The 14,062-nt window shown below is 44.4% G+C and overlaps 1 protein-coding gene across 2 annotated transcripts; it reads left to right on the forward strand.

Moving 5' to 3' along the window:
• Positions 1-217: 217 nt before the first annotated feature.
• Positions 218-8,939, forward strand: LOC120705663. Of its 2 annotated transcripts, XR_005688036.1 has the most exons (4): positions 219-373; positions 472-880; positions 5,199-7,226; positions 8,570-8,939. XR_005688036.1 is itself a non-coding variant. In XM_039990117.1 (3 exons), exons 1-3 carry the CDS (start codon positions 351-353, stop codon positions 7,167-7,169), a joined length of 2,403 nt encoding a protein of 800 aa, XP_039846051.1. In that variant the 5' UTR covers positions 218-350; the 3' UTR covers positions 7,170-7,434. The 2 variants fall into 2 exon arrangements, 1 of the variants encoding a protein (XP_039846051.1); XM_039990117.1 differs by lacking the exon at positions 8,570-8,939 and having other exon boundaries at positions 218-373; positions 5,199-7,434.
• Positions 8,940-14,062: the final 5,123 nt, after the last annotated feature.

Here is a 14,062-nt window from a genome sequence, read left to right on the forward strand (position 1 = left end):
CCATTGGCGCTGTCCACTCACACATCGCTGTCCAGCGTAGTAAATGGAGCGGTGGGGCCCAGCACGACACCAAGACCAACTAAGCCATTAAAATAGTAAAATAAATGGGCCGCGCCAAAATATATAGTAAAAAATTTGTTGGCAAAAGGAGCGGGAAGGTGTAATTAATTCGCCGCGAAGAAATCGAAAATTTCCCCCCAAATTATTTATTCCTCCTGCGCCCCTTTAAATTCTGTTTCTCTCCCTTCCCTTCCATCCCTCTTCTCTCTCCTCCTCCCCCTTCCCGAAACCCCCGACCTCGCCTCCGACCCCGGCGCAGATTCCCGGCCGTACCCGCCGCCCGCGCGGCCATGGCGGCCGGCTTCTCTATCAGGTGGGCGTGGAACAGCTGGTGGCCGCATCGAGTGGCGCTGAGGTTTCGTTTTCCGCCGCTTTTTTTTGCTGATCCGGGTTTGTGTGTGTGCTGTGAAGGCGGTGTGCGGAGCGACTGCGGGGGACGGCGGCGGCGGAGCTCGGCCCGCTCGACCTCGCCGCCAAGGACCTGCCGCCCATGGAGGTCCGGGTGTTCAGGTGGTGGGAGGAGGAGCTCGCGGCCATCAAGGCGGCGGCGGCGGCGGAAGAGGAGGAGGAGCCGGTGGCGGAGGTTGACGAGGAGGAGGAGGAGGAGGTGCCGGAGAACGGACGGACGCCGAAGAAGCGGTCCATCACGGACCTCTTCGCGGCGGCGCCTGCCGTGGACGACGAGGAAGTCCTCGGCGCCATCTTCCGGCGGACCAAGGAGATGCGGCGGAAGCGGCGCCTGGAGGAGGCGGCGGCGGACGAGCCGGAGTCGTCGGCGGCGGCCGAGCGGCGTGCGGCCGAGGGGAATTTCGCCAGAAAGGTATGCGGTCCAGCCCAGCCCGACCCGACCCGACCCACCCCGTCCGTGCCTGCATCATGATATCGTCTCGTCATGTTCCAAAGTTTTCCCCCCTGCTTTTTTTTACTGCGATTATTTTCTGGTGATCGATCTATACCCGCTGAATCACTGCGGTTTGGATTTGGACACTGTCGGTAGCATCGGAATCGGAATCGTTTTGATGCATAGCATTAATTTCTAGCCATATCTATCGCATCCATGTAGTATGCAGCTATGGGCTCGTAGCTTGCGATTGTTATTACCATTAAGTATAAGTATTGATGGCGGACGATTTGGTTGGCATTTGATGGGCCAATTAGTTGTTGCTTTATATGGGGACGCGGCGTAGGATATTTTATGTGTAGATAATTTTGTGCGCCTGGCAGATTAGCGAATCGAAATCTGGGGGGCATTAACGCTAGCTAGCTTGGTAGTACGTTCGTGCACGAGACTTGCTTGCGAGTCCTCCGGCCGGCGGATGATTTGCTGGTCAAAGCTGTACTGCGTGTCTCGTATTGCTAAGCGTTAAAGTTTGTTGGATGATTGTGTTCTCTTTCCTGCTGTGCATGATTACTGCCTTGCTAAGCGCATGACTGTTTCATGCGTGACTAGTGTTATTTCATGCTGAATTTGTCGGCTCCGGTCGATCGACACGAGTGTCACGGAGCTTCGGCGCATTGATGATAAGGATATGTACTGCATGTTGAGAGGTTTTGTTGATGCGCGCTTAGGCGAAGATTAGCTAGTTGGGTGTCACTCGGAGGTTTCGGCACATTGATGATAAGGATCTGTTCATGTTGAGAGATTTTAATTTGTTGATGCACGCTTAATTAGGCGAAGATTAGCTAAGTTTGCTGTGGCGTGTTTGTACATGGCTGGATGAACTAGCAGTAGCAGTGCTTGCTGGCGACATGCACAGACCAGCTATCTCTGGTACTATAGCACAGCACCAACTTACAAATGGTGTGTCGTGTTACCTTTCTCACACAAAATGCACGGCAAGCTATCTCCTGCCTGCATGTGTGATGGGTACTAGTTGGTGTCTGGTCGGCCGGCACATTTCTGCTGGGCCTGGACCCATTACACACGGGATCAGACCTTTATCATTGGAAATGGACGTCATGCAGCGCATTTACTAGATCGAGATCTTCTGCATTATTATTCTCTCTCGGCTTACGGGACTTCATCATTGCTTGGGTGATGTCCACTTGTTCCGGCCCAAAAAAAGATCTGTAATGCATGCATGCATCTGTGTGTGTAATGGGAACAGTGTTTAGGGGTGATGATGAAGTTTTGGAATACATGTGGCTTTCAGCGTATGCAGGATATGATTTTTTTTCCCGCTGTTGGTTTCTACACTTGTAGATGAACTAACACACTGCACACCTAGGACTTAATTGATGACCCACTGACAATATGGTGTTGTATATGATTTCCCTGTGCATATACAATACTACTCCCTCCTTCCCCGTTTATAAGGCATACACGTATATCAAGATTCAAACCTTCTCATCTTTGACCAATAATTTGACTATTAAATTTTTATTTTTATAATGCAAATTTCATATGATTGGATTCATAATCAAACATAGTTTACAATGATTATAAGTTTATAATCAAAAGTGATATAATATATGATAAATAAATGGTCAAAGTGTTGTTTAGAAGACCGTGTCATGTTCTATCATGCCTTATAAACGGGGAAGGAGGGAGTATAGTTTAATACTACATATTAAAGGTTGTGGCACTAAGCTGGTATCTTGAAATTAAGAACTAAATGAACAATCATAAAATGGTTGCACAAGATTTAAGGAGTGACTAGAGGTGGGTGGGGGATCAGAATAAAATTAAGTATAAAAAAGGAAGATAACGTTAAGGAAAGTGCTTGATTTTTTATTTTTTGCCATTCGTGTTTGGTATAAGAATGTAAATTGAAATATGCTCAACTCCTCTAGATTAAATGCCTGTAGGCTTGTCTTGTTTGTCGTCATTAGTTAATTGTACATTGGATGCTTCGCTGATCAATTAATTGCATAATTTTCTTATCTGGTTTCTGCTTATTTTGCTAAACAAAATATTACATTAAATGTGTGGGTTGGGGTTGGGTTGTTTGTGTGTGTGTGGGGGGGGGGGGGTGGGCTTGGTGTGTTCAACGATGTTGTTGCTTGTTTTTAGATGATGATGGATTATGGACTCTCATGGTGCATGATGTCCAGGCATTGAATGTGGTGGACAACATGGCCATTATAAAGATTGGTACTTGTAGCAGTTTGATCAGTTCACTTTCCTCGCTTTATGAAATTTTCAGTGTCCAAAATTGACAACCAAGTTGCTAAAAAAAACCCAACAAACCATGCATTTCAGTGTCAGTCTATTCGATTTGTTTTCAGTTTCACTGAAGTTCATGGAAGCAATGGTTTGGCGTTGATTACTTGCTATGCACTGTGCACCCTGATGACTTGCTATGTGGCGCGCCACCGGACATTGCTAGCTGTTGTTAATTTAGCACTTGACTATAGCCGCGTTCTGGTGTCAACATAGTTCTTGTCTGCCACCGCTTGTTTTGTCACCATTATTGAACTAGCTGTATCCATTGATGCTAGAGCTGGATATCGAACATGCTTGGCTAGGCTAATTATCGAAATGAGCTAAAGTCTAGCTTAGCTCGGCTCGGTTCAGTACTAGCTCGAGCTACCTCGTTGAGATCACGAGCTTGAGATGCTACCAAGATGGATGAGGAATGTCACAGGTTGGTGCGGCTCCGATGCGTATGGCATGCAGAGTTAGGTATGAGGACCATGTAATGAGGATGTCAGCTTGGGAGTGGCCATGTTGAAGGTGGTTGGTCACTTGGTCTTCAAGGTGGCAATGCGAAGCTGCCACCACATCAAAGCGCAGCAGCTCCTAACACACCTTCTCCATTGCTTCTTTTCCTTCGAGAATGTCATCCATTGGCAAACTTTGTACCTCATGGTTCAAGCTCAACTGGGTGGCTTGGTGTGTGAGACAGGCCTCCAAAATCGAGCTTGTTTTCCATGGGTAAGTATTGAGTTGCATACACCAACCAATTCAACCCAAAAACCTAAACTAATGAGAAGAGGTGGGCAATTAACTTATACTTCAACATTCCCCCTCACCTGCAGGCTCCTTCAGGCCTCAAATGTGGAAATTAGGAGTCGGCTGCAATTATTTTATTTTAATCGCGCCTGCCAGGATTCGAACTCGAGACCTCTAACCCTGATATCATATTGAGTTGCATGCGCCAACCAACTCAACCCAAAAGCTTGAGCTGATGGGAAGAGGCCGACAATTCACATATAATTCAACAGTCTCCAGACCGTGATATCTCCACCCATTGCAAGCCCCTCATCATTTAACTAGTCATTTGTCCTAGGTTCTTCCTTCTTCCTTGAATGGTTTGCCTATTTTCTATTTGAGGATAAGGAAAAGAAAGAAGGCATGACTTTTCTTCCACTTTTTTGATTCAGTTGGTGTTAGAACACAAAGTGTCCTGATTAAGGGTCTTTGTGGTCACATGCTCAAAGGAGTTGTTATCTAAACAAGCTACAAATGTGGATTGGCTCGTTAGATTTCAACGAACTGAGCCGAGCTACACGCGAGTTACCTGAGCTCACGAGATACAAGAGCTAGAGCCGCTTGGCACTAGAGCTGCTGGCCATGTCTTATATACCTATAAAATGAATATTCTCATGGTGAAGCAAGAAGCAACAACAAGCTGGTACACTAGTTATTGAGGGAGAATATTTTACAACCATCCTAATTCCTATCCATATTGCTAGTTAAAGCAATGCTATGTCCAGTACAGAGCACAGCAAGTGCCATTTGTAGGATACTAGGATGGCAGATTTGCACGTCTGTACAATCAGAGTGGCACTGGTATCTCCACTACCCAATCCAATGTTCTACACTGCATAATTCTTTGTTGACATTGTGCCCATTACTGTAGCCAATCACTGATGTTGTTGTGCTGGTCAATGCCCTGGTTCCAGTAACTAATGTGTGGCAAATACACAGAGTAGTACATGAGTGTAGTCATTGTGGTTCTAGTAACTGATGTGTCCATATCGAGTATTTTGTGCCTCCTAGGTATGTGGACTGGATGAACATTTTGACGTGGTAGTATTCAGTTATAATAGTTGCAATCTTGAATTGATTCATCCTTTTACAATGAAACGACTTTTCTGGTTCATCAGGAAATCATACATTTTTCAATTGTTCTGTCTTCTCTCCAGTTATATGTACCTCTTGTCATTATTTAGTATATTGCTCAATTATGCAGAAATCACTTGACAAGATAAATTTGGGAGATGGGCTGGGTACTCCTGATGCATCAGAGGAACATGAGGATGAACATAATCTCAGTACACAGATGGAAAATATCCCAGATCTTAAGAAAAGGAAGCATGGAAGACTCAATAATAGCTTACAGAAGAAGAAGGCTAACAGGCTGAAGTATATTGGTAGTACAAAGGCTATTAAGGTGGGGAAACGAGACATTAAAAAGCTCCCTTTGCACAGCATTCTGAAGAAGTACACAAAGCATACATCCGTCAAAATGGTTAAGGAAAAACATGGCAATTCAAAAGGCCCCGGAGTCATAGAACTCTGCCGCAAATCGGTTAAGCGTGTCAAATTCTCGGAAGCGAATGATGCACTTGGCAGTAAGAAGCAATGTTCCAAAGGACCTGAACTGGCAAATATCTGCAAGCTAATCTCTGATGCAATGACTTCTTCATCATCATCGTCCATAGAAATTTCCAGTGAAGAGGAACACATTATTGCAGAAAGTAGTAGTTCTCGCATGCCTGAGAAAGTCTTCACTATGGCTAAGGACGCAAATGATAACACAAATCGTGATAATCAATCTGAGATCAGCATTACTGGATTGTCCACTGGTTTATTTGATCTGAATAAAAGTTTGGAAGATCCTGCTGACTTGAACAGCCCTTATGTTCCAAATTCAGAGGAGTCATGTCTTCAGCATACACAGGTTGGAACTCAGTATACGGATCAACAAGGTATTGACAATGGAAGAACAAACCATAAAGACTCGTCTTTCAATCCACATGGACAAGAACAAGAGTATCATGCTACTGACTTGGGCAACAGAATGAAGTCCCCTTGTACACAGCGAAACCAAACTTTTCAGGATTCAGTTCAGCTGCAGAATTGGTGCTCCATGACTATGCATCATGGTGTCTCTCAGCTCTCAACTGGAGGTGAATCTTCTTCCTTCCAATTTCGAGGATGTAATCTATCACACAGTGAGAAACAAATTATTCATTCAGAAATGAACATGCAACAAGAGTCCAGGCCTTCTTCAGGACAAACCTTGCGTTTGATGGGTCATGATCTTACAATATCCAATACCAGAGTTGACTATTTGTCTGAGGCAGGACAGAAACAAACAAATCCTTCTGAAGATCATCTTACCACTAAGTTGGTGTTGGAACTGCCACGACAAGGTCAGCCTTTCCTATCATTACAAACTCAGAGTATTCCCAACGTTTCAGCAAATTCTGCAAGCACAGTAGCTCATATTTCAGCGAGTTCTGGAAGCACAGCTCAGGCAGATTTTAGATACAGAACCCCACATAATGTCAGCCATCCTTCGCCTGCTGGCAATGTGTTCACTGGTGATCCATCAAGATGTGAAGACAGGTGGAGGGATTATACAAACTTGCAATCTCATCAAAATGTTTTATTGGGATGTCCGCCTCTTTCAAATCATGGCAGTGCTACATTTATTCAGAACCAGCCACCTTCTCAGCAGTTTTACTCTGATCATTCCACTAAGACATATTTACCCTCAGCGCCATTTTCACCAATAAATATGCAGCATGTGACACCGTCTTCAGATTACCATGCCAATTTGCCTGTGTCGTATGGTTTGTACTCTGCAAGCTCATCAGTTCACCCCCATAACTCTGCGGGTTTTACATGGAGCCACCCACACCAGGTAGTTCAAGGAGTTCCTGATAGCAGAGCCTCCGCATCCCTTACATCCAGAAATGCAGGAACTGGAACAGCAAGAGCTGATCCTGACAATTCTACTTCATCTAGCAGCCGTTTTGTGCTGAGATCAGGCCCGGTGAAGCTCAGCCCTGGGGCGAAGCATATCCTGATACCAAGTGACAATACAGCGGATGACAATTCTGCTCCAATTTACTCTTGTGTGTCCTTTGGTACCTATAATGGAAATGTCTCAGCGCCTCGCCAGAATAAAGGAATGTGGTCTCGTAGGTTCTAGTCTAAAAAGCATCTGTTTTTTGAGCAGCTGCTGAACAAGAGGTTACTGGTTTTGAAGGTATGGCTATTCACTGTTTATCTCTGTTCTTTTTTGTTGCTGTGTCGTCTTTTTTACAGCATTGCAGTTGCTTCACTGCAGTTGGATTCATTTAGTTGTATGTAAATATTTTTTTTTTGCCTCGCTTTACTATGAGATGGCGTACTCTTTAGTCTTTCCTCAATTAGACTATTTTATATTGGATAGCTTTGCATTCCTTGTTTTCTAAGGAAAAGATGAAAGAAAGTGGGCGTGGCATTTCAATAAGTAACTTCTTTCTGTTAACTTCCATTCATGTTAAGAATAGTAGAACTTTACTACCGAGTGCCACGCATGTTTTTGACGTTTTCCAACTACTATTAACCTCCATTCAGCCGGAGAAGCTTTGAATATCTGATGACCCCCAAAGTGGGACACCTGATAAAGTGGACACTAAAAAACGACAATGTTTTTTTAAGAAAGTGTAAAGGATGCTACTCCCATCTGTTCCAAAATATAGACTGTTTTAATTTTATTCTAAATCAAACTTATAAAAACTTTATTAACATCTATATTATCAAATAAATGCACTTTCAATACATGGTAGATGTAACTAAAATAATATGATGTAGATCTTGTTGTATTCTATAAATTTGATCAAAGGTCGAGAAAGTTATGATTCGGGACAAACTAAATAGCCTACATTATTAGAATGGGAGGAGTACATTGTATAATGCATGGCCATACGCTAAATGTATGTACCCGGTACCCCCATATAATTCACCAAAGTGCGATTTGTTTTTCTCATATACACAGACATGTTCGCCTGCCATCTGTAGCAATTTGCAAGGCCCAATCTCCTCGGCCCAGTATCCATCTCTGACTGAGACCACAAGGTCCTGTTAGGCAGGCAGAAGGTCCGGCCATCTCACGGTCACGGGCACGACCAAACGTTGGAATCTGTCGGTTCCTGCAGCATCGGCATCTTGCAGCTGCAGGAATTGGCCATAGCCTTCTGCTGTTGGCTGCACGTTTCAGCCATACCTCTGCTTCTGTTCGCACAATTGAGAGCACTTGCTTTCACGCTGTCACTACAGATTGGCCAGAGTGCTAAAATCCACTACCCGGCAACCCTGAGATTGGATTTTGTTGACGTTGTTCAGTGCTGTACATATAATTTGTACCAAAATTTGGCAATGAACTAAAGAAATGTAAAATGTTAGAGTAAGGCAAAAAAACGATGTTGAGAATGCAAATCAAAACGAGATAGTCTATCAAGTTTCTGCTATCATTGGCTTTCCTGTTAATTATCATTTGGATTCTGTCATAACCAATGTGTTGTATGCAAATTTATTAATCTTTTTTCCTGATCACTGTATTTGAAGGAGTTGAAGCTGATGGCTTGCATAATAGGCAATCGACGATGATGATGGTGATGTGAGAGGATACAATAGTGTGCCTGATCGCATCTGGAGGAGACGGAGGGTGCATGGTTTTGTTGGGAGACTTTGACAAATCCCTTTAGTTCTGCAGCTGTTTATTCCTTTTTCAAAAAGTTTTTTTTTTAAAAAAATGACAGTGCGCTCAGGTGTGTGAAGCATGTGAGCCTGTAGGGCATACCTGGAGTGTTTATCTAGTTACCAGCAACAAAGTAAAACCTTAATGTGACTCAGAAGTTGGTTGGTTGTACAATTGGTTGCACCATCTAGATCAGAGTTCGCATGGTTTAATAAAGAGAAGACTTAAACTGGACAAGGTGGCTTTCTTTTCTATATGTTGCGCTACCTGGAGTGTTTTTCTAGTTATCCAGGCTTGTTTGGTTGAAGGCCTCACCCAGGCAGCTGCTGCCAGGCAGCCATCCTGGCCCCAGGGGCACGAAATCGAGGGCCTGGATGAGTTGCTTGGCACAGGCAACTTTTCCAGGGTGCAATCGAAACAAGCCTATATGCACCAATCTGAGCAGTCTATGTTGGAAGTCGAGTTACACCACTCTCCAAGGCCAGCCTCGACCTCACTTGGTCAAGTGCATGCCTATGTTCATTAGTATGGTCTTCACACCTGATTGAGTTGATGGGTTGAAATTCACTTTATCTTTGTGCTTTCATTTGTACATGTGAAGCGCGTGTGGGAGGGTAACTTTTTTTTTAGAAAAAATGCCACTTGCAGATAAACAAGCTTGAGCCACCCAAAAACATTTTATTTGTCAAACCGGAACATTTTATTTCACTGCTGGAACATTTTTCCTAGACCGCCGGAACATTGCTATTCTGATAATTTTTTACTAGAAAAATTTGTCACCTGGTTTTTTAAGACCTGGGAAATTTTATTTTATTGCCAAGACAATTTTTTCCTTACCCAGACACATCACAAATTAAATCTGGTAAAACTTTGCTAACAAATCTATCGACAAATTAATAACATAGGGGTATCTCAGAAAAATCCTGTAATTACTATTTGCAACAACTGATGCTCACGGCCGCATTTAGTTAGGCTTGTAAGATCATCAGATTCGACGCTACGACACAAACACAGCTTGAAGTGTGTGAAGTTGTGCATAACTAGATACCTGTTCAGCGTATCAAAAAAAAAGATACCTGTTCAGGGCTAGTTCTCCATTCTACCTATTCCGTGTCTGAATTCAGATCACTAGCTCAATATTCACTCTAATCTCAGTTTACCAGACTCTGAGTGTTCAAATTTGCTGTTCCCGAATGCCATCCACATATTCCAATCGAGGCCATGAGGCGTGCACGGCAGCCGGTACGCCGGCGACGGCGGCGGCGACGAGGAGGAGAGTCCGTTGGGGGAGAAAGCCACCTTGTCCTCCGGTGCGTCGACAGGCCATGGGCCAAGGTTTTGGGATTCAATTTCGGAAAAAAATTCGGTCCCAGCCGAATTGGGCGAATTTCGGTCAATTTCGCTCGGTTTTTTATTAGATTCTTGGGAATATTCGAATTTTGAAGTACTAAATCGAATTTTGAAGTACTAAATTTGGTTCGGACCCTTCCGAGATGGTGAATTTCGGTAAGATTCGGTCAATCCCAGAACCCTGCCATGGACACGGGCAGCTCTCGCACGGTCACTCCTGCCCACAAAGCGGGCACCAGCTCACGCCGCTGCCATGGCCATTTCCTGCGCCTGCTCTCCTTCCGGTACGCGCCCATGTCACCGCCGGATCCGCCCAGATTTCCTTCCCCGATCGCCGGTCCCCGGCAACAAGATCAAGGATCCAACCGCCGTCCAGGATTCCGTCCCTGCTGCTGAGAGGGTTTCGCACAGCTCCGACACAGTACATTAATTTTACTGTCAAGTGTGAGCTGGTGATCTGAAGTCACAAGATATCATCATACATCTTGATGCAGGAGCAAAGGTCAAACAGCAAAACTGGATGGATATATGCCTGAACTGCAAACTGCTGCAAATTAAAACTGTTAAAAAAAAGAACTGCGCCATATATAGGATCCAGTCGATCGAGTATACGATGCAAAGGAGGAGGAATTGTATTCTGCCTGCGCGGCCGGCACTTTGGCGCTTTTGTTGCGAGGGGTGGTGGTCTAAAGGGCATGGCAATTGGCAATGGGGCTTGCAAGTGGAGGCCGTGCAGGCTTTTGGGTCACCCTGGCCGGGGCATCGCCATGAGCGCGCATCCTCCGGCCTGAAGCTGATGAAAGGGAAAGGAAACAGACATGGCCGTGGACCACATGAGTCTCGCTCGCGCCGCCCACCTCTCTCCGGGGTCCCTATCAGATCACGCACCGCGGCGCGTCGTGGCCATTGCGCTCGCGCCTTTGCCGGTCTCACCGCCTCCTCCGACCCCGTCGACCACCGGCGCGGTGGTGCGGCCTCAACCGAAAGGGGGGCGACGTGGTTCGCCGTCGTCCACCAGTCTTTTGGCTGGTATTTGCAGACGAGACCTAACTGATGCCTTGTTGAATTAGGCTAATCGGGCAGGCCCTTTTCTGAAACTTTTTCAGAACTGTCTGTTTCTGTACTGTGCCTTCTTGGACATTTCCTTTAGAATCTGAAACTCTGAACAAATGTTCTTTTTTTTTCCTCAAGCTGCGTGCTGTTCTGATGGACACGAGAAATTTAGGCTGATGGTCTCGTCATTAATTCCTGTGTCGAGAAAAGAATCCATGGATACGTCAAAGATGAACAGTAGTACAGCACGAGCATTATTCGCCTCTGAAGAACCGCAGGAACAACGATCGACGGGTTCCCAATGAGGCAGTTCGGATGCTTTTGAACGCGTACGTACGTCATGGTTAATTAGATGCGGCCCGGACATTAGTTTATTCAGCTTTCTGGACAAGCGGCAGGCCCTCTTGCGTGCCGTCCCTTTCATCAGCAAGGCAGGGAGATAACATCCCCGAGAACTTCCAACAACCTGAACATTTTCTAGCTGGGTACAAACGTTGCCTCAAATACCAAAGATTTGCTTGTTGAAACTGGGTATACAGTTAAAATACAGTAACGTGCCGTATCTTAAGTGTATACATATTTCGGTGAAAATTCAAACATTTATTCAGGAGGTGAATTCAGACATCTAAGGCTGCAACACGGCTTCTACATACTACATGTGAGGGCAGTTATGTGTTTAGGAAAGTGTCACATGTCAGTTGAGTTAGCACTATGATGGCAGTCCCTTTCGACCAGCATGCATTCCTGTTGCTTGAGGGATGAGGCCTCCGGCAAGCAGATCAGGGTAGAGATCTTTTCCTTCATGTGGGAGCATGCTCACTTGTGGAAAACAATCAGTGTGGCTGCCATGGCATCTCCTCCATAGCCTGCCCATTTGAGCCAAGGTTGCTATAAATCTCCCTTCATTTGCTGTGCCTGTGATCGATGAATAGCATGTATTCACCTCTCTTTTTCCAACCCATAAAGCTTTGGTTAATGTGGATGCCGAGAAGATGAAGTCTGATGGTTAAGTTCTCTGAACCTCTTGAATTTCTGAGCAGGCAGCAACTGCACCGCATGTCCTCGGCATGTTGATGACAGTAGTATATATGTACTCTGTCCATCTCTGGCATCTTCATCAGGAACATTCATATGAATGCACATGATATCGTACTGTATGCTAGTACGTGTACCTTCACTCTAGAAAGTAGAAACAAACTGATGCACAATTAAGATCCCGATGCAAAGATATTTGGCACAACTGACATGCTGTGATTTTGCAGTCAGTATCTATCCAACAAATAGCTGGCTTACTTTAGAACAATTGCCATGTATGAACTTGTATGAAATGAGATCTGGTGAATACTGTCTTCACCAGCCAAAAAACAAGGTTCAGTGCTGCAGTAAGGCATGAGTACCAACCGATGCCTGGGCCGCAATGATTCCTGATGCTTGCAGTAAACCCCATGCCTATCCAGATGGGAACTGCTCCTGCATTCCCATCCGAACAACACTAGAATGTGCCTGGATCACTGGAGGCTGCCACAGTGCTCTAATAATTGGCCGAAAGCTTGCTGCAGCAGTGGTGAGCCCCAAACAAGTCCTGCTAGCTGCTAGTGCAGTGGGACTCGATCAAAACCCTGCAACTGTTGGCTTTTCTCAGACTTGAATGATGTTGCATCGCACACGAGTACATGAGTACATCGTCGCCCATGAATACGTGTCTCAATACACGTACGCTAGCTACAAAGACGTGCTGTCCATTGCTTATATTTCCTTGTCAGTGTACTGAGCGAACTGAAAAATATAGATGCTGCATGTTCAGCGTGATCGAGTGAAGGCTCAGGTCTATATTAATTCCGTTCCTTTTCCATTCTTTTTCTCTTTTCTTTTAAACAAATTTACAGTGTATTCTTGCTTAATTAGATCAGTGTGGCTCCTCTACAGAAGAGTGGGTTAGCCGGAAAATTGATGTATAGATACGATATGGTAATATGATGAACAGAGGTGCAAATTCTTAAGTCTTGATATATGACGGTCTGATGAGTTTTCCCGGGAAGTAGCAACTGAACTGTATATTTCATTTCCAAGAACCTTAATCCGGCACGCGCTTTTGCTTGAGTGTGACGCGCAATCCTTAACCCTGCACACTACAAGTTGGATTACCTCACCAAACAGTGCTGGTCAATTAATCATGCTTGTAAGAAGGCTTCAAAAAGGAAGCTATTGGTTCTGATTGGTCCAACATGCAGTTAGGAAAGCCAAAAATGTTTAGTAGTTTGTGTGGTCCAAAAATTGGCAGATTTCTGTATCTTTGGAGCCACTAGTCCACAATGCAAACATATAACCATCGTTGATACTTATTGCTCATGCTTACAGCACAGTTTACCCACCTAATTAAGCGTGAGATTATCAAATGAGCCGTCGTTTTCCAACACTGTTTAGTCAGTGATTTGTTCACTCTTAGTCAAGTTAAATATTCATTAGAGATAATTAAGTAGATTCTGAAACCTACCAATCCAATAACTTTTGATTGGTTGGGGTACGGTAGAATACATGGATATGGCACCAAGAATTCATTGTGTCAAGGCATGCACCTGCTATTAATATGTAGCATAGGTGCAAAGGTCAAACACCCATCGATCTGCAGTATTTGATTGGACGTTTTGGTTTCATATCACCATGGTTCAATCAGCTGTACTTTTCAGTCCTGGCAATTGCCCAATATAGAACGACAAACTTTTCTGATTTGATCACAGCTTGTAAGCTTGTTGATTTGACGCCACATAAATTTATTTTCTCTCTTTGTTTTTCTGGTTCTTCTCTCTGTCCTAATCTGAGGAATTTTGTTTAATTCTTATGATTTCCAATTAATTCCGAGGCTGTGTTTAGTTTCAAAATTTCTCTATCTAAACTTCACTATTCACCTATCATATCAAATCTTTTACCTCATGCATGGAGCATTAAATGTAGGTAAA

Source organism: Panicum virgatum, chromosome 5K, assembly GCF_016808335.1.
Source record: "Panicum virgatum strain AP13 chromosome 5K, P.virgatum_v5, whole genome shotgun sequence".
Classification (NCBI taxonomy): Eukaryota; Viridiplantae; Streptophyta; class Magnoliopsida; order Poales; family Poaceae; genus Panicum; species Panicum virgatum.

Bases quoted from the DNA above. Each gene is read 5' to 3' on its own strand.
- LOC120705663 (XM_039990117.1), top strand. From the start codon at position 351: ATGGCGGCCGGCTTCTCTATCAG. The intron at 374-471 runs GTGGGCGTGGAA...TGTGCTGTGAAG, and splicing joins GCGGCCGGCTTCTCTATCAG to GCGGTGTGCGGAGCGACTGC. The intron at 881-5,198 runs GTATGCGGTCCA...TCAATTATGCAG, and splicing joins AGGGGAATTTCGCCAGAAAG to AAATCACTTGACAAGATAAA.